The sequence below is a fragment of the Monodon monoceros genome, unplaced genomic scaffold (genome assembly GCF_005190385.1).
Source record: "Monodon monoceros isolate NGI ecotype Baffin Bay Population unplaced genomic scaffold, NGI_Narwhal_1 Super_Scaffold_5, whole genome shotgun sequence".
NCBI lineage: Eukaryota > Metazoa > Chordata > Mammalia > Artiodactyla > Monodontidae > Monodon > Monodon monoceros.
Genome location: NW_021703782.1, coordinates 89,909,102 through 89,936,291, shown reverse-complemented (window position 1 = coordinate 89,936,291; position 27,190 = coordinate 89,909,102). Strand labels below are relative to the sequence as shown.

At 44.7% G+C, this 27,190-nt stretch overlaps 1 protein-coding gene across 6 annotated transcripts in view; it reads right to left on the bottom strand.

Annotated features, from left to right (window-relative positions):
• The window catches only part of LOC114884001 (A-kinase anchor protein 2), a 495,611-nt gene that overhangs the window by 350,245 nt on the left and 118,176 nt on the right, over nucleotides 1-27,190 (bottom strand). For all 6 annotated transcript variants that reach the window (XM_029202414.1, XM_029202415.1, XM_029202420.1 and 3 more), the window contains exon 2: nucleotides 4,127-4,172. In XM_029202414.1, coding sequence (XP_029058247.1) covers nucleotides 4,127-4,172 — 46 coding nt within the window. The remainder of the gene's footprint in view (nucleotides 1-4,126; nucleotides 4,173-27,190) is intronic.

Below are 27,190 nucleotides of genomic sequence, written 5' to 3'. Positions count from 1 at the left end.
ATTCCCTAAAGAGCCAGTGTAGGTTGGATTGGCACCTCATATCTCAGTAAATATGGACACACTCACATGTGTCTGTATTTTCTATGTCTCTGAGGGCTTTTGCCCACAATGACCACTGAAACGTTCAGTTATCTTCATCAGGGCCCAAGGAAGACTCTCTTCCTCTCGGATGTGCAGACATAACAACATCCTCCCCTCAAACTGGTTTCTATTGAGACACAGTGGTTTGTTCTCCAAGGGAATGTTACTCACTTGGTTAGAACTCCCATTGGGTATTTCCATGCACTGAAACCCAGCTTGGAAGACTCTCAAAAGGATGTGGCCTCCTGGTTTGTCTCAGCCTTTCCTGATGCTACTGAATCAGTCTGCTTCTCCCTCAGCCGCTCACACAGAGGCTGCCGAACCACCCGGTGAGCTCGTGGGAAGAGCACGAGGTGCTGCCACCATCTTGTGGGGAGACAATTCTGGCAGTGGTCAATAAAAGGGCTCCAGTGCCCTTCAGTGTGGGTTCTGATTCTGGCCTTGACACTTTCTGTTAAGGTTGGGCTCTTTAAAACGTGGACAATATAGACGTTCCTCCCCCATCAGCTTATTAGGATTAAATGGCATCATCTGTGTTCAAATGCACTTGAGTCTCCTTGCTGAGTTGGTGCCTTTGGCTACTGACTTAGCTTCTTCATGTGTTTCGCTTTCCCTTTCTTATACTAACTATTTCAAATCAATAATAAACTAACAACAAGCAAGTGAATAAACACTTTCTGCTCACTGGGAAGTTAGTGTGTTACTTTACATTTTTTTTTTCAACCTTCAAGACTTGCTCAAATATCTCCTCTCTTGGAAAGTGCTCTATAACTCCTCCAGGTCAGCTTACCTGCTCCAGGTGTGTGCTCATTTGCATAAGTATTCCTGCTACTGAATAGTAATTGTTTATGTTAGACTATTAACAACTTAAGATTTTTTTTTTAAAGAACACACGTCACAAGAGCCCTGCTGAATAGAAAATGGTCAATAAATGGCAACTGTATTATTATGCCCTGAATGATTACCCGCATTCATTGTGCTATAGAGGCATCTTGCTGTCTTCTAAAATTACAACTTTGGGAGAGTCCCTACGGATGGAGGGAGCACCTGGGAGTAGAGACACTTGTCAAGATGGATTTGCTCCTCTTTTGGCAGGAAGTAGGCTGAGATTCATCTTTTCTCATTGATTAGTCTCTGGACACAACTGGAAGATTCAATTAAAGCACTATAGTTTCTGAGTATTTCACTCCCTTGGGGGGAAAAAAAAATCCCACAGATGATCATGTGGCTAGTAGGTCACAAGACATCTGTCCCTTTTAGAACTTAAGTGTGTGAAGGGTAAAGTCTTCCCTCTGATGGCTGAAACTTGGGGACACTGACTTTTTGGTATTGCCAGTCCCTTCCGAGAGGCAATACTTTGTAAATACCTACTGCATGACTGGATGGATGGATCCTCCAGTCACATCTCTGCACCCGGTCTGAGGAGCTAGCGAAATTGACACTGGGCTGAGCTCTGGCCTTCAGTCGAGTAAAGGAAAGGATAAAGAAGGCTATTTAGACTCCTTCTGTTTCAGAGATGTTGCCTCTCACCCTCACAGGACAAGGCAGCAGTGTAGACAGGAATTGGGGGCTCTAGCTCAAGACCATCTACTGGCCCCTACATGCCAGGTCCTTCACCTGCACCGTATCTAAACCTCACAGCCAGCCCCTGAGGTAGAACTCATGAGCCCCCTTTACAGATGAAGGAACCAAGGTCCGGACTAAAGAGTACCCGAGAGTCTACAGATTAGGATCTCCAGCTATCCGCTCTTTCTCTTGGAGAGGAGCCCAAGTTGGTGAAGAGATAAAGAATCATTCTCTTCCTCCTGGGGGAAGCGGGGCGGCGGGGGCGATGAATTGGGAGATTGGGATTGGCATATATACACTACTATGTATAAAATAGATAACCAATAACAAAAAGCAAACAAAAGAATCATTCTCTTCCTCCTTCACATCTCCAGAGAGATTTCAGGAGGGCTAGGCTCTGGCAGCAGCCTCGTGAGCTCCTGAGGGTCCCCTGAGAACCCCAGGAAGGTGGCAGAAAGAGGCAAGTTTGCAAAATTTGGAGAGTATGCATTAGACCAAAGCACGGCATAGAACTATTTACTGATGTGGTCACAAGCCCCTCTACCCCATCTCTCAATTCTCTCTCTCTTTCTCTGTCTGTCTGTCTCTCTCTCACACACACACAGTTAATTCGATGTTAGAAAGTCTGCACTAATAACAACAGATATATTCATTGAGGCCGAATCATTCATGAGAATCATCAACACCTTCCCAGGTACAGGACAAACTCAATTCCGCAGCTGAACAGGCATGAGAATTCCAGCAGACTGGCTAGATCTTTCTTGAAAGTCCATTTAGCCTCTGCTGGGATTACCCAGCCCCACTTGGAAAAGGGTGGCCCAAGAGTAAGCTGCTACTGGCTCCCCGTTCAGAAAGCAAGTCCTTTCATGAGGCTCAGCTGTTCCTCAGGCATCCAGTAAAGCTGGTCATGCAAAGGCAGAGAATGTGACAACTGCTGGAAACCTTCAGCGGCCTCCGATGGGAGTAACTGAACCTTCTCCGGAGCAGCCACTTCATGGACAGTTAAAGCAGCCTATTATTCAGTTTATATAAAACACCCACCAGCTACATGGCACCAAGAACTGAATATCTCCATTCTTATCAAGTTCATGACATACTGGCCACACTGCTGGGCCACTAACTCTAGAAACCGTAAACAACCTCACTAACCATCAAAATACACATACTCAGAGGGAAAGGGAAAGAAAAAAAAAAAGCCTTCCTGAGTTCTGAGGACCAAGTTCAAAGATTGCCCAATAGGCAAAAAAGGCATAGCATTCAACAGTGCCAACAGTCTCTCTTGCTTCAGCTGTAAAGTCTCCAAGACATTTTAAGATTTGAAGACTTTGATAAAGAGGATCTCAGAGCCACAGAGACCACATCAAACGTTTCTTTAAAAAAGAAGAGCCTGTATGCATTTCCCAGTGAAGGATCCGTCCAAAGGGTTTTAAAAACACTTTAATATACTTTGCTTCCAAAACATTACACACCATTTCTCCAACAAATTTACATGTGTTTCCAGGGAACTCCTGGACCAAAAAGAAAAAAAAAAGTACTTAGGTAAAAGAATGTCTGGCGATTCTTTTATGCCAATATGTTAAGAGACCTCTTTTAATTGCTATTATTTCATATAGCAGCAGTAATCATTCCCTCATCTGAAAAGGAAATATATAATCCAGCTGTGGTGGCTCCAGTAAAAATACCACATCTGTGGATCATTGGCAGCACTGTGGCAGGATTGCTCAAATTTAGGCAGCTTTCGAGCTCTTTTATACCCAAGATGCACATGGGTACACTTTTCTGGGAGTGCACATAAACTGTGCCAAAACTGGTTGCTCCTTTGTATGCTGAAAATAGGTTTTCAGATGATCCACACCTAGAAGAAGGAGGCTCTCTTGGAATATTATTTCCAGGACCCAGTTGTTCTAAGACGTCCCCAGACCACCCCCCCCCCCCCACCCAGGGTGATGGCTTGCGCCAGTGCCCTTGTCAATATCAAACAGAACAGGGAAAATGAACACTCCCGCTTTCAGGGAGGAGGTTCTACCGCGTGGCTGGCAGTGGAGCTGATTGCTGGTTTTCCACTTAGCACACCAACAGCTCAGCAGAGTGGATGGCAGCCACCGTTCTGGTGACCGTTCCCACCATTCTCCAGTGTCTTAAGTCAGAGTATTACTGAGCACTGGGTGGTAATATTCCAGGAATCGCCCCCCACCCCCACCCCTCATGCTCCTGTTTAGTCTTTCCCCAAAGCCCAGTAGCAAGCATCTTATTTCTAAGCCAATCTTCCACATTCAAATCCCCAGCCCAAAGCGCGCCCTGGGGCTTTCCATCTACAGACCATAAAGGAAAAAGCAGCGTAGCTGAGCCTTGACAGACTTTTATCCCCAAAACACATGTCCTGCGGCTACTGTGCTGGAATGTCGACGGCCCCGAAGCACTCGGGGTCCTCTTCCATCCCAGACAATAGAGCAAGAAAATAAAATGAAAGTGGACTTACTGCTATGGCTTGCAGCCTTTCCTTGTGCAATTCCGCCTCTGCCATCCTGGAGAAGGGCACACAGGGAGGGAAGGAAGAAAGAAAAACAAAACACACGCTGTAGTCACCCAAGGAAATTGATGGACACCCCGGGGGGACTTTGCTAGAAACCCAGGGAGAGCCGAGGGGCGTCCGGGGATCCGCTTCGGAGGTGGCGAGCAGAGCTGTGTGCGCGGCTGGCTCGCCCGGCTCAGCCTCTGGCCCCCGCCCGCCCGGCCGCCTGGCTGCGCCCCAGCGCCGCCGCTCCCTGCATCTCCCCGCCGCCGGCCGCGCCAGTCGGGGACGTGGGCCACTGGCAGCAGCCGGGAGGGCGCGCTCGCCCAGCGCTCGTCCTCCGCCCTGACGTCTCCGCGCCTCGCTCCGCCCCTGGGGTGTGGGGGACCCGCGGCCGCAGCCCCGGGCTGCTCTAAGCGGGCGGGAGACACCGGGGCTGCAGCCGCGGGGAGTGAGGAGGCCCCCAAGGCGCGGCCGGGCAGCGCGCGGGCGGGCTGGCACCCGGGGCGCACCGGGAGCCGCTAGGGCGCACGGTTGGTGCGCCCAGGTGGACACGTGCTCATTGGGGACGTGCAGACGCCAGCCCAGGGGCCTCTGGCAGAAAGCGGGGCCCCAGCACGTCCTGCCTGCCAAACGCTTCGACTCCACATGGGGACATTTCCAACTGCCTCACCCACATGCCTTAAATGGCAGGCTCCTCAGCGGTCAAGTTGGCCAAGGGCAGGGTGTAGCTCAACACAGGCCATCCCTCTGTGAGGCCAAATGTGGGTTAGAAAGACAACCGAGAGTTTGTAGTTATAGGTGCTCGGCTAGGCTGGGCTTGATCACTTATTAGCTGTGAAGCCTTGGGCAAGTCCCTTAACCACTCTGAACCTCAGTTTCCTCATCTAAAAAATGGAGCGTCTGTCCGTGCTGAATGAGATAAAGTATGCGTATAAAGGTGCTTTGTAAAGGGCAATCTGTTCTGAACATTATCCTGTGACATTCTGGGCTGAAACTCTGAGAATCTTTACTTCTGTACTCAGTCTCTGAAAGGAAAAGTAGGATCTGGTCACCAAAACACTTCACCTCTTCGTTACTGAAACAGGCGGCAGCTCTAAAGTGCATCTTTTATGCCAGGGCCTGGGCTGGAAATGAGAGATAGATAAGATAAGATCCAGTCCAAAAGGAAACAAAAAGCTGAAAACAAAATACGTCTTCACCTCCAGGAGGGGGCTGCTAGAATTCCCAACATTCATAAGCAAACTTTCCTCCATAAAATGAAATAAACATGGGGGAAAAAAACCAATGTGACCTCTTTAGATCCTTGATGACTCTATAAATACAAAACTTAAGAAGGCATTTTGAAAGGTAGGCACATCAAATTTCTCCAAATCACCTCTTTCCTGGGCAAATTCTTGCAATTTCTACTAAATCACCTTCTCAACATTCAGAGAGGTTTCACCTGTCACTTGAAGAGCAATTACTACTCTGCCCAAAGACTGAAGCAGTCACCAAAACAGTTTCACTGATTGATTGTTTTCTCTTTCTTTTCATAACAGGCGTAGGTGGAGCTGTTTGTGTCGTAAATCCAAGGCAACACCAGATTTGACATCCCCCTCCAGTATATCCAGAACTTCTGCTTTCTGGCTAAGCCCCATCACTTTCTTCAAACGTTTCATTTTCTCTTCACTTCCAGTGCCAGCTCCAGAGGACAAGTTTTTTGAGGGGTGTTAGCTCACAAATAAACAAAGCTTTTAGTACTTCGGCAGAGTGACTGCGTACCCAACAAGAGTAGAGAATACAAGATGAGCGAAGTGAGACCAGAGAGGTGGAAAGACTCAGCCAGAGTCATGGAGCTAGGATTTCAACTTAGATCAGACCCTCCAGAGCTCATGTTTATAACCACCAGGCACCAGGCTTGGCAAGTAATATGAAGGCGGGGCAGCCCCCGGTGATGAATAAGTGGTCCTTTCCCCTCCAGTTACACAGATATTAAAAAGGAATTAGAAGAGCACAGCAATGTGAATGCACTTAGTGTCACTGAACTGCATACTTAAAAGTGGTTAAAATGGTAAATTTTATGTTATGTATATTTTACTATGCTAAATTTTTAAAAGGCATAATGGAAGGTGAGATGGAGTGGAAGACAGGCTTAGGCATCTCTTGGAAGTGACCAGTTGGAAAGCTTTGAATCTCAAGATAGAAGAATCACGATCAGGGACACATACCTGGGTGTCATCTACATTGTGGTTATAGCTAAAGAAAGAATGGCCAGGGTAAGAAAACAGAACGAGAAGAGGAGAAAGCCCAGGAAAGGAGGCTGAGGAAGTATCATCTGAAGATTTTAGAAGGAAAAATCAAGAGGGATGTTTCTACGAAAAGCCACAACAGGAGGAAAGGGTTTTTCAACAGAGTCAGGTGGTTTGGGGAGGTCAAGAAAGATGCAGACTAAGAGGCTTGGGCAGCCAGGAAGCCGTGGGTGACATTGAGAGAGCTGTGTGTGTGTGTGTGTGTGTGTGTGGGTGAGCCTGTAAGCAATTACAGAGACTTGAATGAGTGAGAGGTGGGGAAGGAACATCCTTGAGTACAAACCACTCCTTTCAGATGTTTGGATGTGAAAGATGAAGGTGGTGGGGGGAACAGGAAGGTGGTCTATGGGAAGCAGAGTCAAGTTGAAGGGTTGTTAGATCAGGTGAGACTTGAATGTTTCAGGGCCAAAGGGAATTAGGCATCAGGGAAGTGAGAACAAAGACACAGTCCAAAGGGAAGGTAAGTATTAGGTCTCAGATTAGACCAGAGGGCATCCAGATGAGCACTAGTGGCCAAGGTAGGCTTGGAAAGATGGGGAAATGAAGTAGGACAGAAGATGGAATGGGTAAAGATGAAGTCATTTTATTTGAAAGAGAGAGAAGTTGAGGGAGCATATATTGGAAGCCTAGTTTTCCCAGCTGACGGAAGGGCCATTGGTTGGGACTGGTGGGGTGTGGGAGGGGACTTCAGAAAAATAGAAATGGTTTGTAAAGAAACTGTGAGAAATGGGAACAATTAAGACACGTTTCCCAGTCAGTAGTATGCATCAGAATCTCCTGGGTCACATTTGTCTGAATACATGTACAAAATTAAATATCTATGGGGTGAGGTAAGAGTTAGGGATGGATTTAGAACCATCGTACTAACTGGGCTTACTAGGAGTAGACAGAAGACTTATGACCAATTTACTTCCTCAGTGGCTTTTAACCGCCTGAGACCCATGATATACAGGGCTCCTGTTTACTCCATGTTGAGGACTGTCAAACCAGGGATGGCCAAAAGTCAAAGGAGAGAAGAAATTCAGAATGCTGGACCCTGGGGATTTGTCCAGGGGGAAATGTAGCAGAATCTTCACTTTTTTTTTTTCTGGCTGCCCCATTTGTGCAGCCCTTTCCATCTTTAGGGAATTCCCATATTACGAGCCATTGTGAGATTCAGAGCTACTTCCCATCATGCAAGCCAGGAAATGCCAGATATTTGTTTCCCAGGTCCTCAGAAGCTATGACATGGCATGCAATCTGGGCTTAGTTAGCCATGTACACTGGCCAAGGACCTTGAAGACATAGCATTAGAGAACTCTTTCAGGCTGGTTGCTCATCTTTGGTCCTGCCCATTGCTCAGGCCTCCTTCTCTAGCCTTCCCAGCTATTCTGCCAGCTACGTAATACACTTTTGATTCATGCCTTCTCTGCTCCTAGCAACTAGAATCAGTTTCTGCTGGTGACTAAGAACCCTAAGTGAAACAGGAAGGCACGTGAAGAGCAGAGAGAAAACATTTTCTCCTATTCCAATACTTCTCCCCTCAAAGCTCTAAATTTTAGCATTTTGAAATCATCTAACCCATTAAAAACACAGACAGTTATAACCCAAATTATGCCATTTCTTTCATAAACTTTTATTGTATAGCTATTCTATACTAGACATTAGGCTATGGCTTGGTATTACAAAGAATTCATAGTCTAGTGTTAATATTGGTGACTTTTTGCCCTCCACACATTTGAAATCTCAAAAGATCTAGTACAATGGGTGCATAATGTGTGTAACAAATCACTAGTTCTTGCTGGGACAGTAAACCGTGTTGCATAAGCATTACCCGTATTGTCTAATGGTTTTTCTGATAGATGCTGTATTGCACAGCATTATATCGAGAGAATACAGAATGCTAGATTTGCGAAATAGATGTTTTGGTAATAAAAACTGCAGAATCTATTTTAGGGTGTGAGTCCTTTGAGAACCACAGATGATCACAGCCTACTCCCCTGTGGGGAAAACGGGAGCTCTGTAAACTGAGAGGGAAATGACTTGCCAAGACCCATTGAGTGAGTAAAAGTTAAAGTCTTGCTGAACAGAACCTAAGAGTGTGAAACTTCAGAGTAACCTGAAGCTTTCCATTAACAAAAGTAATTTTAAAAGAATGCCAGGTCCTCCAAAATGTTTGTATTTGTATCAGCTCTCTTTTGCCTAGGATCTTTTAGAATACATGGTCATTAAAAACATATGTGATGGCTGCCCAGGATCAAAAGGAGGGGAACAGTGCTTGGAGCCCTTTTGGCTCCCGTGGTTGTGAACAATTTGGGAAAGTTGATGGGATTTCAAGTATGTGATGTTTTTCTCAATGGGATTCATATGATAGATCCATAGAGAGAGTCCCCATGGTGCAAGAGAGTGAAAGAAGTTAGAAAACAGGGTGCCAGTGTGGGAAATAAACTAGGCTGGATGTCACTTAAGGTATAGATTGACTAAGCTCTCTACGTAGAAGATTCAAAAAGAGCAACTAGAAATCCATCTAAAAATGAATGGTAGAATTTCTATCTGATGGCCTCATTTTCTCTTGGCTAGCCTTGGCAATGTCAGTTGATCAACACTGTGAATTGCTGGAAGAAACCAGGGGCTATGAGGAGAGCATACAGGAATTGGATCTGGATGGTTAGGGGTCATTCTACATTCACCTTGCTGGGATATTCAGATGTTGATAAAAATTTTGAAAAGTGGGTATAGGAGGTGGGAGGTGGGCATGGCACAGAGAAAAGGCATGAGCTGTAAAGACAAGTTAGAATCCCAGCCCTTAGACTCACCAACTGCACAAACTTGAATTCCTTTAGCTCAATTTCCTCATCCTTAATGGGGGATAACAACTCTAACCTCATAAGGATATTGCAAGAAATCAAGATAACAGATGGAAGATGCTTGACAGTGACCATAGTAGGGGCTCCAAAAATGGCAGGTCCTGATTATACAACCCAACTACTTCTTCATTAAAACTGTCATAGACCAAATCAAGTGAGTGACTTGATTGTATCTATCCTTTTATGTATGCTTTGTTTTTTTTTTTGCAATGTAGGCTTTTTCTTTTAAGAAAAGGGGTGAACTATCAATATTCTTTAAGTTTTCCACATTAGTAGGTACTTCTCTTTTTTCATCTTTTAAAAGGGAGGATTCTGCCCTGTGTCATTTATTGTCTAGAAATTTCATTACCAGACTGCCCCTTGAATGATTCATAGACACCTACAGCCTTATCTTTTGGAGTAAGTCAATTTAATGATTATAAATAAGAAGGAATGAGAGGGGAATGCTTAAGAGGACATAGATTAAGTCCTAGGAAAAGATGGAAAGAAAAGCTTAATTGTGGAGTGTTTTGGAAGAGAGCTACATGCCCACATATTAAAGGTGCTCCTTGGTGGAGTGGATTCAAGGTTTGGGTGTGAATTAGCTACAAAGTGGAAAAGTCTTTGGGAAGGCCAGTCTGGTTATCTGATGCTGGTAGACACAATCAGGTCACTGGCTTCCCAGAGAGCTTAGGGGCCAGTCTAGTTTGCCTTAGTACAATGACCATGAAGTGCCCGGTCAGCTTGGAATCCCTTTTTGCAGTGGGGCCATCAACACTTTCATTGTTAGCCATGATTCAATCATGCCGTACACATCCTGCAAGTCAGCACTGCTAACAAGAGAGAGATTTCCTGTGGGTTTGGCAGTGTAGGGACAGTAGACTATCAGTTAAATCCTGTGTGCCCTCCTGGTTGGGGAATGAATAATGAAACTGGGAAAGCCTAGCTTCAGCTCCGACCACCTATGGATGCTGAGCCCTTCTGATGCCCTTTGGAGTGTTCAGGGTTTCAATCCTGCATACCAACCCATTGCCCACCCTCCATACACTCATACACTGGCAAAATGGATCCAACTTGTGTTTGGCCCCTTGGAGCTGGTCTCACTGAGAGGTAATAGCCAGTCGGTCTCAAAAATTACTCCTTACTAAGAGCAGTATGGAGGTTCCTTAAAAAACTAAAAATAGAGTTACCTTATGATCCAGCAATCCCACTCCTGGGCATATACCCAGAAAAGATGAAAACTTTAATTAGAAAAGATACATGTACCCTAATGTTCACAGCAAAACAATTTACAATAGCCAAGACTTGGAAGCAACTGAAGTATCCATCAACAGGTGAATGGATAAAAAAGATAGGGTGTACATATACAATGGAATATTACTCAGCCATAAAAAAGAATGGAATAATGCCATTTGCAGCAACATGGATGGACCGAGAGATTATCATACTAAGTGAAGTAAGTCAGACAGATCTATATCATATGATATCACTTACATGTGCATTCTAAAAAAAAAAGATACAATGAACTTACTTACAAAATAGAAACAGGCTCACAGACATAGAAAACAAATTTATGGTTACCAAAGGGGAAAGGGGGGAAGGAGGATAAATTAGGAGTTTGGGATTAACAGATACACACTACTATATATAAAGTAGATAAATGACAAGGACCTACTGTATAGCACAGGGAACTATACTCAATATCTTGTAGTAACCTATAGTGGAAAAGAATCTGAAAAAGAATAAATATATCTGAATCACTTTGCTGTACCCCTGAAACACAACATTGTAAATGAACTATACTTCAGTAAAAAAAAGAATGGGATGTACAGGTTGTCACTTCTATTTGAACCCATAAAAGCTACTCTCATTCTCCAATGGACTATTACTCAGCCATAAAGAGGAACATCTGACATCTGCTCTGACATCTGCTAAAACGTGGATGAACCCTGAGGACATGATGCCTATTGAGAGAAAACAGTCACAAAGGTCACATTTTCTTGATTCCATTTGTATGAAATGTCCACGGACGGCAAATCCATGGACGCAGAAGTAATCCGGTATTCTCAGGGGAAGAGGAGGGGACATGGAGAGTGATTAGTGGGACAGGGTCTCCTTTGGGGCAATAAGGATGTGCTGGAACCAGACAGAGGTGGTGCTTGCGCAACACTGTGAATGTGATAAATGCCACCGAATTGTTCCCTTCAAAACAAAACAATATTTAACAATAAAAAACCTACACCAAAAAAAATTTCTCCTTACCAAGTGTAACCCTCCCAGCTGGGGCCTCGTGGACAGACAGCCTTTCCTCAAAGCAGCTCAAGATAGAGTAGAAAGAGCACCAGACAAAATCTCAACCCTAGGTCCTAATCCTAACTCTGCCAACTTACTGTGTGACCTCAGACAAGCAACTTAACTGCTCTGAGCTGAGGTTTTCTATTTTTACACTGGGCACAGAGATAGCTAACTACCCCCACAAAGTTCTTGTAAGGATGAAAGGAACCCATGAGTGAGAAGGTGTTTTGAGAACTAACTATAAATGCTCTCAGAGTGGGAAGGACTACAGTGAAAGGGGTGCCTTCAAGGTTAGGAACTCAGGGACAAAAGGACTGGGCAGTGGGGTGGAGGCAGGGGCTGGGGTGAGGTGATGTTTCTAAGACTGAGAAATTCTGTAGCAGCCACAGACTCGGCCTACCAGGAGAAAAGACTCAGCTAGCACATAAGACAAAAGAGGCTTCCAGATGTCTGATGGGTTTCTAAGACAATCAAACCAATAAATGAAAATGCCCAATGCCACCCAGGGCTCTCTTTGCCTCCTCAATGTTCCTCAGTTACTCAAGTGATTTCTGCTTTATCCAGTAAAACCGCTGCACTTCCTGATCTACATATTTAATTAGCTTCGCAAAATGCAGGATAGGGTGTGGGTTCCAAGGATGCAGTGGAAGCAGCAGAGAGAAGCAGGAGAGAAGGAAACAGAGAAACTTGGATCTTTTCTGCCATCTGTGTATGTGTCAAACTTAGACTGGAAAGCTACCTGGTCCGTGTTTACATGAATGTGCCCTCCTTTCTACATTCATTCAGAGCTAAGTTTATCCCACTAGAGGGAAAGGCGTACTTGGGGAGGTGGGGATGGAAAAAGAGTTGACGCAGAGGCGTCTGCTTGACTGGGAGCCAGGAGCGCTGAGGGGGGTGGGGGGTGGGCAGCCCCTCTGGGAGGCCCCAAGGATGGAGCCTGTGCTGACTTGACAAAGGAAGGTGTGTTGTGTTCTGCTGAGGAGGGAGTGAGCACGAACAAGACATTAGATCACGTATTAGAGATAGCAGTTCCCTGACTCCCATGAGCCCCCAAGTCTGGCTCAACCCTTTGGGAAATGGACACTCAGCTGCTCTCCAGGCCTCCACAGTGAGAGCAGTGTCTGTCCCCTGGGGAACAGCAGCTGGCAGGGCCACTTCTGAGGCACAGTTGAGCTTGCCTTCTGTACTGATGTCACTCCCGTTGTTTTCTCTCCGGGGACAGCTTTCCTGGGGTGGGCGTGGAGGACAGAGGGGTTGTTGCCTTCTAGGATCTGGGTTGGATTAAGTGCTGTGCACCCACATCTGGATGTCAGATTGTTGATGCCTGCACTGGGACCCAGGTGTCTGCCGTCAGTCCTTCATGATGTCCCCTCTTCCCACTCAGTTCCTCTCTTTCCTCCTCTCTAGTTCCTCACCTTTCACTCTTCCCTAAGTCAAGCCCTTGTGACACCATCTTTTGCAAGTGGACAAGCCATCACAATAGAGATAGCTTTTCCTGTGATCAGAGAGCTCTCTGCTAGAATTGAAGATCTCCAGCTATAGACAGGCAGTCCATTTCCCTCTGGGGCTCGGTCCCCTTGTCAAACAGAACTCCCCTTTGTTGGGATGGGGGAGGGGAGGCCCCCAGGGTTCTGGGATGGTTCTCCTTTGTTTCAGGCTCAGAAGTCGCCATAGCATCTTGCCAGAGCTTTACCCTGTTTTTAGTCTCCAGTCCCCATACTCCTCCCCAGAGAACTTGACACCTTCATCTGTTTGTCCCATTCCAAATTTGGTGCTTTCTCATACCACGAGCTATGCCTGGAATGCAGCCTCCCCCTCCCTTTTCTAACTTTCCAAGTCCCCTCTTGTTAACTCTACAGCATTCCAGAAATCCCACCCCCTCAGAGTATGCATGGTGGTCCCTTTGGGAAGGAAAAGTGGTTATCCCTCCCAATTTCTAACATAGTGTGTGACTTACAAATTATTTACTTAACTTGTCGCTCTCTCAATTAACTCAAAAATCATAAAGTCAGAGCCCTGAAGGAGATCTCAGATACATCAGCGTCCCACAAGCCACCATGATGGTTGTTTGCATGTAACAAAGCTACTTAGGTTGGCAGGAAGCATGGATGGGACAAACTGGACCTTAAATCTCAATTCTACCACTTAATGACCTTAAGAAATTTACTTCTCTGAGCTTAAGTTACTCTGTCTGTAAAATGGGAAAGATATCAGTATCCATTTTACAAGATTCTTGTGACAATCAAGTGAAATAATGTATTCATCATGTATGTAACTCCTGACATATTGAAGGTGGTCAATGAATACTCTTTTATAATCATGACCATAATCTCATTTATTCATCAAAATCAGTATCATTCTGGATATGTTTCTGCCTAGACGTGCCTGTGTCCGAGTGAAGGCTCCTGAGTCACTTGTTGGCCCATCACTGGGTGCTATGGACTGCATGTTTGTGCCCCTTCCCATTCAAACGTGGAAACCCACACCTCCAGTATGATGGAGATGGGGCCTTAGTAGGCAATTAGGTCATGAGAATGGAGCCCTCATGATGGGAGTAAAGAAGAGGCAGTAGAGAGCTTGCTTTTCTCTCTCCTTCCTCCATATGAGGACACAGCAAGCAGACAGCCATCTGCAAACCAGGAAGAGGGCCCTCACTAGCAACCCAATCTGTCCATACCCTGATCTTGGACTTCCAGCCTCCAGAACTGTAAGAAAAAATGTTTGTTGTTTAAGCTGCCCAATTTATGGTAATTTGTTACAGCAGCCCGAGCTAAGACCCCAGGTGTGTCAGATATGGTCCTCAGACTAGACCAGCACTTACTCATGAAAACTGCTGACTCTTGCTTCTTGCCTCTAGAGTTTGCTCTCCAAGGTCTTTTGATGCTGTGCAAACCTTTTTGTAACATTTTGGCTTTGCCAAATTCTTATCACGAGAGACTGAAGGAGACAAAAGTGGAAAGTGTTCTACGGGGTGATTTATGCTACCACGTAGAACAGTGATCTAAGCTTTGCAGGAGAGCAGATCGCAGACTCCTTTTGAGAATCTGGTAAAAACTATGGACTTAAGGGCAATGCACATGCCTACAACATTTTGTATACAATTCCTGAGCTTTGTGGAACCTCTTGAATTCTTCCATGGACACTCTTAGAAGACCCATGCACCTCTGTTTAAAAAAAAAAAAAAATCTTCTCTGGAACCTAGAAATCAGAAGAGTTGAGAGAGACAGGAGAGAGTTGATTTATGAGCCAGGAAGCTCAACCTGGTTATTAATGCAAGAGACCGGAAGTCTGGGTCTTTCCTGCTCAGCCCTGTCACCTCCTGCCCCCAACAGGGACCTTGCCAATGGCTGCTCAGGCTGCCCCCTCTTCACACTGACAGCTGCCCTACCTTAGTTCTCTTTCATAGTTTCTGGCAGAGAAAAGGCACAGGCGCCAATGAACCCCCTTCCTGGGCATGAGCTACCTCTACAGTGTTTCTCCCAACCCAAAGCTTCCTCAGACCAATGCCTATCCAGCAGTTAGTCCTTCTAGAGTGGGCCTCACTGGTCTCCCCCAGAAGGGACCTGTCTTGCATCTGTATACAGTAAGGATCTTATCAATCCATTCTTGCTTCCCAGGATTAGGTTGAAACTGCTTTCTATTCTAGGTGGAAACAATTAAAAAAAACAAAAAACAAAAAAACAACAAAAAACCCCAGATATCAGAACCCGGAGTTTGAACAGAATAATAAAATGGCTTGTCCACATCACCCTCAAACCGTGTGAGGCTCTATCCCATCAGGCATCTTATGAGTAGCCTCCAATATTCAAAATCCACTTTCCAAAGGCCTGCCCCGCATTCCTGCCTCTACCACTGCCGGCTGAAGTCATCTGACTTCCATTTTGGAACCTCCAGTGAGAATTCCAGCTTGATCCCAAACCACTGGCCTCTCCAGCTTCCAAGGAAAACAGACGTTGCTGAATTATAAAGACTCTGTTAGGTTGCTGGGAGCCAAAACAAATGGAGCTGGCTTTTCCTTAATAAGGGGGAAGCAGCCTTTCCAAGGTGGTGACCTAATGAGGCAACCGACAAAGAGGTGTCAGGTTTCAAACCCCCCGCCCCATGGAAAGCCAGGAAAAGGATAACGTCTTTCAGGATGAACTTCGACTTTGGAGCAGCCTGGAGATTTCACACTTAACCCTCTGAGTAAATGAAGCCCTAAATTTGATAATCCTAGTATTTAGAAAACATTGTAACAGCCGTAGTCCATAGAGAAAACATTTATTTGGTAAGAATATGACCACTGGTGGAAAAAAATGGGCAAAGATACTCTTTTGCCATTTTACTTTCATAGGAGTACAAACTAGTATTTTCCCAAGTTATAATAAAGCAGAAAGAAATTGAGTTAAGAAAAAGCTGAAAGTTTCCAAGTTTCTTTCTCAATTAAATAAAGGTCTGAAGAGTATTGGAGAGAACAGTTTGAGTGTAAGTTTTTTGGGTTTTTATCTTTAATAAACACTGATGTGATGCTTACTCTGTCCCTGGATCCCTTCTAAGTGCTTTGCAAACATTAACAGATGTAATCCTCACAACAGCCCTATAAGGGCAGCATTATTATTATACCCATTTCACAGATGAGGACACTGAGACACAGAGAGCTTCCAGTCACACAGCTCTAAGTGGCAGATGTAATAATATCAGGTAACCTGCTCATGCTGTTGGAAGCCTGTATCTGTGTGGGACTATTTAAATGTTGGGAGGATTATATCTGCATAAATAAAGTGCATTTGAAAGAGGTGAAAGTGATTTCTTTTCTTTTGAATATTATCCTCTCTGAGGGTTAAGACCTTAGATAACAACAATAAAAGGGCCAGAGAGCTAAGTCAACTTCTTCCATCATTCCTTTCTTTATTTCTCTCCCCCCCTTCATCCCTTGTTTCCATCCATCCTGCCTCCCTCCCTCCCTCCCTTTCCTTCCTTCCTTCCTTCCTTTCTTCCTTCCTTCCCACCCTGCATACATACTGGGGACACACTTCACACTAAGCATCATCCCAAGTGCTGGGGATCAGCAGAGAACAGGACAAAGAAGCTGCCTTTTTGCATTTCCATTCCAGGGAAGGGAGAGGGACATTAAAAGTAGGAAAATCTAGGGCTTCCCTGGTGGCTCAGCGGTTGGGAGTCCGCCTGCCGATGCAGGGGACACGGGTTCGTGCCCCGGTCTGGGAGGATCCCACATGCCGCGGGGCGGCTGGGCCCGTGAGCCATGGCCACTGAGTCTGCGCGTCTGGAGCCTGTGCTCTGCAACAGGAGAGGCCACAACAGTGAGAGGCCCGCGTACCGCAAAAAAAAAAAAAAAAAGAAGGAAAATCTACAATCTAACTTCAGAAATGTTCTGAAGAAAAGCACCCTAAGGGGAGAGAGTGGCGTGGGGATGAAGGAGCGACACTCCATCAGAGAGACCTGAATACAGAGCGAGTGACAGAGCTATGCAAATATTAAGGGAATCGTGTCCGGGGCCGAGGGAGCAGCACACAGGAAGGCTCTGCACCGTGAGCGTACTCAGCATTCACTGGAGTGGCAGCCAGGAGACCAGTGTGATGGTGGCAGAGGGGGCGAGGGGTTGAGTAGTGGGAAAAGAGGCCAAAGAGTGGCCCGGTCAGATCATGGCCTTGGGAGGGTTTGGACAAGCTGTGAAGGGATGTATTTACACCTTCAAAAAATCACTCTGACTGCCCAGATGAGGGAGGGAAGATGTGAGCAGGAGATCAGATGGAGGACCATGCAGGATTCATGTGAGAGAACGATGGAATGGTGTGATCATGGTAGACAGAATAATGGTCTCAAAGATGTCCACGCCCTGATCCCTGGAGCCTGTGAATGTGTTACCTTACATGGCCAAAGGGACTTTGGCAGAGTGGGCACAGGTGGGTACTGATGGAACCAGTGCCTGGCCGGATCCAGGAGACCTTCACTCCAGGGCTGGGGGAGAGGATTGGCAGGGGACAAGAATCCAATATCAGCTAAAGAGAGGGGACACGGACCCCTTGGGCTCAACCCCCAGCTCTAGTGCTTACAAGGTAGAGTGTAAACTTGGGGAAATTACATCATTTCTCTTAGATCAACTCCCTTGATCAGAAAATGAAATTAATAGTGCCTGACCCCATGGGTGTTTTGAGGGCAAAAGGAGACAATCCATGTCGAGCCCTGGGCCTGGCAGGTAAGAAGTGCTCTCACAAATGCTGAGTGGCAGCTTTCCTACAAAAGGTGTTGAGTGCCGTGGTTAAGAGCATTGGTGCCAGGATGCTCTGGGTTCAAAGACCAGCTCCATATTTATTAGATAGGGGACCCCGGGTGAGGTACTTAACTTGCGTCAATTTCATCTTAGGTAAACTCAGGTTAATAATATCTACCTTACGGGGTACATGGGGAGGTCTGTGTTGGTTTTTATTATTCTGGTAATGAAGATGATAAATAATGCATGTCTTGTAAAAATGTAATTAGTGTTGACTCCAGGTCTTAGGAATCATAAAATATGAAATGAAGATCTAAAGGATAGTTCTGTCATATAAAATTAAGAGTCTCTGCAATCAGATATTTAAGTGACTCAGAGTTTTGCCTAATCAACATGCAGTGAAAGGATGATGTAACGTTAACTACATGCACAGTAAATGAAGATGCTCTCAGCTTTGCCTTCATCAGCGTGATTTCCCGATGCTGTGAGTCCCACCTCGTACACTCAGGCAGCGAGGGCCTCTGCCTACAACCGAAACCTTGGAGAGGGCTGCCTTGAGGAAATCACAATGAGTCTGCAAGAAGATGCAGACGCAGTCTCGGAGAACGAACATCCTCTGCCTGTTAGCCGGCTCGGATTTTAACCTCCCACCCCCTCCTTCACCTGGTTTGACTGTAGGCCTCTGAGTCATTACACCTGGGCCAGGGACTGAGAGCCAGGGACTTCGGCATTTACCGACGATTGGAAAACCCCTCAAGACGTCTGTGCCAAAAACAGAGGCCGCAATAGGATCCCCACTCGGCGGGGTAATTGACTCAGCAGTTTAGACACATACAGATGGCCCTTCTATGAGCAAAATGATGACCCTGAACTCCATAATCTGAAGAGCTAAGTGCTAAATGTGCAGCATTTCCTTAAATGCCTCTGAAAGGACTCCTGGGACTATAATGAATGTTCATTTGACACATCTTATCAAGGAAATCAGAGAGAGCCATCCTGCCTCTCCTCCCAGGGTTTGGCTGAGTTAGGGAGGGATGGGGGAGCTTCCGGGAAGAGTGTGGCACTAGGATGTGACGGACCTGGCCTCCATCATAATCGGTCCCTGTGTTGGCATCAAACCGCCGACCAAGCTGCGGGTCTTGTCTGCTTGGCCTCAGGTTGTATTCCAAATCCTCGCTACTCCTTGTGTGGTCTGTGGACAGCAACATCCGTATCAAGGTTGAAATGCAGCTTCTCGCTGGCCTGAAACCTACTGAATCCAAATCTGCATTTTTATAAGATCCCCCGGTGATCTGTGAGCAGATTGAAGTTTGAGAAGCACCGATCGATCTAGGGCCTGCTGGGTCTCAACTGTGACAGCACATCAGACCTGGGCTGCTTTAAAGTAATACCCATCCCTGGGGACCCACTCCAGCCCAACTATACTAGGGCCTGTTTTCAAGTTTTATTATGCAGCTGGGATTAAGAGCTGCTGATCTAGAGTTTCACTGATGATGACGATAGCAAAGATTGCAGGTAAACTTACTGAGAACCTACATATGTCAAACGCTATATTACCTCATCAGAGTCCTACAAAGAGGTACTATTATTTTCTCCACTTCAGAGATGAAGAATTAAGAAACCATCTAAGGTCACAGAGGGCAGACAGGGCAGAGACGAAATTTGTACTTCTAACTTCTCCACAAATCACTGAGCCTGCCCCAGACTGACTTTATCAGAATCTCTGGGGGTGGGGACCTAGGGACCCACATTCTAAACTTATGTATCAGGTGAATCTTTTTCATACTAAAGTGTAATATGTGAGAACCCCATTTTATTTGCTCCCGAAGGGGCTTCTTTAATTTAGGACTTTGGAAATTGAGAAGAATGAGTACTCTGGGGGAGCTATGATGAATTTGCTCAGCAAATTTGGGTATCATGTACTGGTATGTTTATACACAAAGCTGTTCATAATTTACACTACACAGATACAAGTACTGTAGTGAGTAGTCACACTCACGCCTCTAAAAACTGGTCAGATCTTCTAGCCACAGATGGTGCCAGCTTTACTCCAGGTTTCATCCTGTGGTTCCACATGATCCCTGACTCAGAGCTTTCCTTTTCCCAGTTGTTAGCCATCCATCCATCCATCTATCCTCCCAGTGATTCATCCACCCATTCATTTATCTATCTATACATCCAACCATCTACCCATTCATTCATCTGTTTATATATCCAACTGTCCATCCATCCATCCATCCGTTATTCAACACCTTCCTTTACTGTCCTGGCATTGTGGTAGAGTTGAGTAAGGCACAATCCTCAAGGAGCAACAGAAACATTAACACACTTTTACAAAACAATAAAGTTTGGTGACAGGGACAAATCCAAGGTGCGCTGGGGGTAAAGCGGAGGAAGCCAATTCCGGGTGTCTGGGGATGCTGCCAGAGGAGGGTCCAGGAAGGCTTCCCAGAGGAGAGAAAATGAAAACTGAATTTCAAAGGATGCATAGGTCCTCAGTAGGGAAGAGGATGGTCCATAGGGAGAGGGGAGAGGCTGTGCAAGGGTCAGGAGGCACAAGAGAGTGCCGTGTGTTTGGGGCGCTAGAAGCCACCCCGTTTTGAAAAGGATGTGCAAGATGGAGGAATGTGAGAGATGGCACTGCTGAGATGAGGCAGGAACCAGGTCACAGCTCTGCTCAGCACATCACATGTCCTCCTGCGGGTGAGGGGAGCCACTGAAGGGGGAAGCAGGGAAGTCACTTTGGAAAGATCACTGGGGCTCCTTATTGAGAACAGATTGTTGAGTAAGGGAGTCTCCCTGGAGGCACAGAGACTATTTTCGGAGTCTAGAAAAGAGATGAGAAGCTCCTTAATTGAAAATAATGGTTATGACAACTGTAATGGGTTGAACAGTCCCTGAAAGATATGTCCAAGTTCTAATCTTTGGTACTTGTTAAAATGACCTTATTTGGAAATAGAGTCTTTGCAGATGCAGTTAACTTAAGGATCTTGCTATGACGGCATCCTGGATTGAGGGTGGGCCCTAACCCCAATGACTGGTGTCTTTATAAGAGAAAGGAGAAGGAGATTTGAGACACACAGACCCAGAGGGGAAGGCTATGTGAAGACAGAGGCAGAGACTGGAGTTAGGCAGCTACAAGCCAAGGAACACCAAGGATTCCGGCAGTGACCAGAACCTAGGAGAGATGCATGGGACAGATTCTCCCTCAGAGCCTCCAGAAGGAACCAACCCTGCTGACACCGTGATTGCAGACTCTGACTTCCAGCACCGTGAGATAATACATTTCTGTTGTTTTAAGCCCTGCCACCCCCCCTCCCCTGCCAGTTTGTGGTAATTTGTTACATTTGCCCTAGGAAACTAATACACCAACTAACATTGACTACTGACTCTATGCCAGGCACCCCATGAAGTACTGCATAGGTGTGGTTCATTTAGCAAACCCCACATTCCATAAGGTAAGTATATTATCATCATTCCCATCTATCAGATAAAAACACTGAGGCAGAGGGATGTTCAGTCATTTACCCAGGGTTACAAAACCAGTAGGAGGCTGAGCAGGTTTTTCATGCAGGCAGTCTGGGAGCAGAGCCTGTGCTTTCAGCTCCCTGGTCTAATGTCAAAGAGATGGAGATGAAGGAGCAGACTTGAGTAGGTGGGGAGAATTACCAGGACCTGGCAACTCACCAGGCATCTGGAGGGTGGCAGAAGGAATCGAACCTCCTGGATTTCACGTGCTGCGGTGCCCTAACCCTAGTTTACATCAGCCACTGTTTTCCACGCCACACCACCCCCCGGGATGCGCTCACCTGTCCAACTCTCTAGTCCTGCTCTTTGCACCTGGTTCTCAAGGAGTCCTCCTTGGCTCTCCCCATACATGTCCTTAAAATGGCTCTACTCTTGTCAGTTCCCTGGACAGTGGTCTCACTACCTCCTTTTCTCACTTTCGGTCCTGGCTGTTCTTACATCTTTGAGCTCTACCCCGGCACTCAAACTTCTCCTGACCCTAGAATCATCATGTTTATTCTGGTTTCTGCTCTCAGCATCCCTGCCCCTTTCCTCCCGCTGTCCCCATCTCCTTGTAAAACGAGGAGGCAAAGCATCCAGGTGAAGGGCTGGGAGGAAAACCATGTCTTCCAAGGGAAAAGGTTACATACTTCCTCTACGCTGTTTTCCTCTTTCCCCTTTAAAAATTTCCCATTCTCTCAGCCCAAGGCTGAGACCAAAAAAAAAAAGCATGCAAAAATACTTTTTGCTCCTTTATATAACTTGGGTTTTTTTCTGGTCCACAGTGAGTGGATTACATTAGCCTGGGCTGCAGTGATAAAGCAGAGTGTGCTGTGTTATTGCCATACAGATGTGTACATTGCTATTTCAAGAAATTTCCAGCTCCTACAATTCCCTCTGTGGGTCTGGGATGGCAAATCTGCCAGTGAGCATAACTGACGGATTAATTTAAAGGCGGGTATTAGCACCGTTCCACACGTCTAGTTTTAAAATGGTCTTTTATTATATTCTAGGATAAAATTTCACTGGAAAGGTCCAGGATATTAAAAAGACAAATATTTTATATTAAAACAATAGAAACTTAGACCTACAACCCAGATGCCACTACACTTCCACTGACCAAAGTTCATTGCCAAAAGTGGAACCATTTCGGAGACATAATTATGTAAAGGAATAACGAGAAATTCAAAGGCTGAGAAACTTCCCAGAGTTCTCTGAAATAATTTGGAACCCCCTTTGGGAAGCACACAGGTTTATATGATAGAATACCACGTTTTACATTGTTTATCTTTGTTCTTAGACATCATTTCACAACATTCTACAAAGTGATATGATCATCATCCTGACATTTTCATCTGCTTTCAGACATTCAGATTGTTTTTAGAAAAGCAATCATCTTATCTGGGAAGAAATTTGCCATGTACCGTGCTGGTTTGCCAGCATCTTAACATACCCTAAGATTAGATTTTCTTTTCATTTCAATACTATTTTATATATAGCCTATTTTGTATTTAAATATATCAAAGATATTAAATATTTATTAAAATTGTTTCTAGGTATTCATATTAAGTTCACTTTACTTAGGGTTGACTTTTACTCCTCATGGTCTAGCTATAGAACATAGTAAGTAATGATTAACTGACTAGTGCCTCTGGAGTGGTCTTTAATAAACATAAACCTTCATTCAAATGACAGACAATCCAAAAGGGGATAGCTGGAACTTGCTCACACTCACTCAATCCATGTGTTGCGATGACACAAAATCACAGGGATTGAGAGATAACTTGCATTTTCCTTTGAGTAAAAAAAAAAAGGCAACTTATTAAAATAAGAAAAATGTAACCGTTGGATGTAACCAGTGAGCTAGTGGGAAGGAAAGTTCAGTGCATTTGCACTGGAAGCATCAGAAAGGTAGATTCTTCTTTCATTGGTTCGTTTAACAATATTTAATGAGCACCTGCTATATGGTGGGCACAGTGCTAGTTTCTGGGCTTCTAGTGAATGAGTTTCAGGAAGAATGAAGAGAGAAACTCCTTCTGGGGCTTACAGGTCTTTTTGTTAACTCTCCCTTATTAGACTTTGGGGAAAAGGGAGCCCAGAGGAATCCACAGAACAAAGTCTTTCAAATCAGAGCTCAGTTCAATACCAGTATTCCCCTTACTAGGGTTCTGTATGGGGACAAGCCACTTAAACAATCTGAACCTGTGCCCTCACCTGCAGAATGGAAATGATAACAATCATAAGATTGTCATGTGGATTACACAAAACAATGGGCACACAGGAAGTGATCCAAAGGAACAGTTTCTAAGCAGTAAAGAATATTATAATAAATATTAACTGTTTGTGTTTCTGTCTCTCTCCCTTCCTCTTTGCTCCTGCCTTGTGGCCACTGTCTAACCACTGGCATGATTTTGGTGAGCAGGCCTACTTAGCCTAAATTCCACAAAGCAATGAGGAAACTGTTTTCTCTATGTTTAACTGCAAAGTACTGTGGCTTGGAGTAAAAGTAGCCAGACACAAAAAGCTACAGAATGGATGATTCCTTTTAGGTGACCTTCTGGAAAGGGCAAAACTATAAGGACAGAAACCAGATCAGTGACTGACAGAGGCTGAGGATGCGGAGAGGGAACTGATGACAAAGGGGTCCAAGGGAACGAACAATTTGTGATGACGGAAATGTTCCGTATCTTGGTTTTGCAGGTGATTGCACACCTGTATATATTTGTCAGCATTCGTTGAACTGCACCCTTGAAAAGGGTGCATTCTACTGTATGTAATTTATATCTCAACAAACCTGACCTTGAAAAAAAGAAGACTGTGGCTTGGGACCTTCAAGGTTTCCTTTAAGAAAAAAATCTATGATCAGTACAGGAAATGAGCGGTGCTCCTGGGAATACTCTTGTACAAAACTAACTATAATAAAGACAGACATTGATACTCCTCCTAAGAGAGGTACAAAGTTCTCTGGGAATTCTGAGGCAAGAGAAACATCCATCCAGGGACACCAAGGCATACTTTATGGAAGAGGTTGCATTTAAACCGGGCCTGAAGCGTGCAATTAATCACTGGGTTTTGTTTTTTTTTTTCTCTACCAATGATGAATATCTTAGACTCCAGCCTCTGTCTATAAAATGCTTGCAAATTTTACTATGTTTGATTATTCTTCTAACAGTTTGTATATTGTAATGTATTTGCCAGAGATGAAATGATTCACATTATCTTGCCCCTTAAAAAACAATCACGGTTTTGAGGCAATGTTGAGTTTGTGGTCTTTAGGAAATTGTTTTTACATGTCCACTTATAAATGTTCTTCCATTCAATGAAATGAAGAAAAGTAGAATGTCATTAGAGGAGACATCATGACCAGGTAAGAGGTTGGAATGGGGTCCAATGGGGTCCAAAAATTTAGATTCTATGACTCACAAGTGACTCTATAAATCAAGAAAAAAAAAGATCAATAATCCAAAAGAAAAAAGTGGGTGGGGAAAACTATGTAAACAGACAGTTCAGGAGAGGAAACACAGTGGCTCTTAATCATATGAAAAGATGTTCAATTTCAGTGTAATTAATGAAATGGTTACTTCTCTTAATATACACACCTATGAATCACTGAGACAAGATCAACAGTCTGGTAAAAAAAAAATGAGCAAAGTAAATGAATAGACAGTTCATAGAAGAGATAATACAACTAGCCTTGAAACATATGAAAAGATGCTTAAACTCACTCATACTAAGAGAAAAGCAAATTAAAGCTGCACTATTTTGTACTCATTGGGCAGGTAAAAAAAAAGTTTACCAAGTTTGTTAACACAGTGTTAATGAGGGTGTAGGAAAATCAGCTACTGCTGGGACAAACTTTGTGGAGAAGCACTTGGCAATGTCTATTAAAATTACAAATCACAATGATTTTGACTGAGCAATTCCACTTCCACGAATTTTATCCTATAGATCATCCATGTGCAAAATGATTTGTACCATGTTATTCACTGCAGTTCTGTTTGTAATAGCAAATGAATGCCCCTCGTTGGGTTAAACGGGTTTTTATACATCATACCAGAGAACACTACTCCACTGTAAGAGACAGTGAGAAAGCTCTTCATAGGCTGATGAGAAGCAATCAGATATATTAGAAATCCAGAATCTCAGGCTCTGCTCCAGACCTCCAGAATCAGTATCTTCATATAACAAGATCCCCAGATGATTCCCATGCACGGGAAGGTTTCAGAAGCCCTGGTCCAGCTAGTTCCTACTCATGGTCACTTCAGGCTTGACTTCCTTCTGGAAGTCTTCTCTCAACTCTACCTTTATTCTACCTAATCTACATCAACTGCCTTTCCCTGGTCTACCATTATCCCATGTGTTTCTCTCCATATTATTTGCCACATTATAATTTTCTGGGCTTTTCTGTCACCCCCACCAGGAGATATTCACTGCTGTCTCACAGTCCCTAGCCTAGAGCCTGGTAATATGTAGTAGATGCTAAATAAATATCTTTTTGGATAAATAAATGGATGCACCAGGCCAAATAAAAAAGGGAGTGGGAAAGTTTGCTTAGTGATTTTTTTGCCATTTACCTTGTTCTTAGATGTTTCTCCTTTCTGGAGAAACTGCCAACTGATTAAGAAAGACCAGGGCACCCTTGGGAACAGCTCCTCTCACCTTACCCCCCCAGGCCAATAGCTGCAGGCATTGGAACAAATACATCTTCCAGCTCTTTGCTTGGCCATGGATTCAGCCCAGATTAGAAATAAAAGCTTTAAGTTCAGACGACATTTTCGAAGGGCCAGAAATTCCCTAGAAATCCTAGCTTCTTCTTGCTCTAGGAGATCGGTTTCCTGAATTGACTCAACTTTATTTGGGAGCATTTGCTAACTGTTGCTTCAACTGCTGCAAAATTCCACCCACACAGAGGAAAAGGGCTCTAGGAAAAGCCCAAGCACGTGGTGCATCAGAAACGGTTTACCATCACGTGTGCATGTGACTTCCAGGAGTGAAATCAAAGGGTTGCTGGCCAAATCACAGCACCACCAGAGTTCCCTCCAGAGGCCTCGGCACTGATGGCAAAGGAAAGCAAACAAAAGAAACATTCTTTCTACTTGTGAGTGAAACAAAGATCCCACTGAGAAAAGTGAACAGGAGAGCTGTAAAATCAACAGAAATGGGGGCTGTCTGTGGAGGAGGCATCTGGTTTCAATGTAAACATCCTTAAAATGTTTCAAGAATGAATGTGCATTTGAATAATTTATTATTAAACTTTTTTTTTCCTTACCATGGATATTTAGGGCAGATTCAGCATTGAAGAGATCCTTCCATATGCCCAACTCAACTGGATTTCCCACTCAGTTTAGACATTTTCTGAGTGGAATATTGAGAGGAAAACATTTGAAAGCAAACTAAACAGAGTTGCCTGTCCAAATCCAGGATTGCCTGGTTGGATGCAGGTATTTTTGGAAAGAGCCACGTGAACACAGCACACTAAGTAGATTGTACACTTTGCGCAGGAAACCTGAAGTGGGGTGGAGGCAGGGCTGTAAGAGTCTCTGCCTGCTCTGGTTTCTGTCTGGAGTTTCTTCATTGGCAAAGAAACTTATCTTGAATTGCACTTGCTCCTTCCTTCTGATCATGAATTGAATACACAAAGTTCTGAAAAATGCTCTAGAAAAGAGGTTGCGAATTAGTGACTGAAACGTGCTTTGTTAGGGCCAGGTTATGTCTTTAAAAAGAATGTCTTAAAGTGGTTGCCAACATTTTAAAACTTTCTGCAGGGCAACAATTGGCTGGATCCAAGTAGAATCCATTTGCTAATGACCTTTAGAAAAGACAGGCATCCCAGTTTGCCCCAAGCCATGGTACGTACACACACACACACACACACACACACACACACACACACACACACACA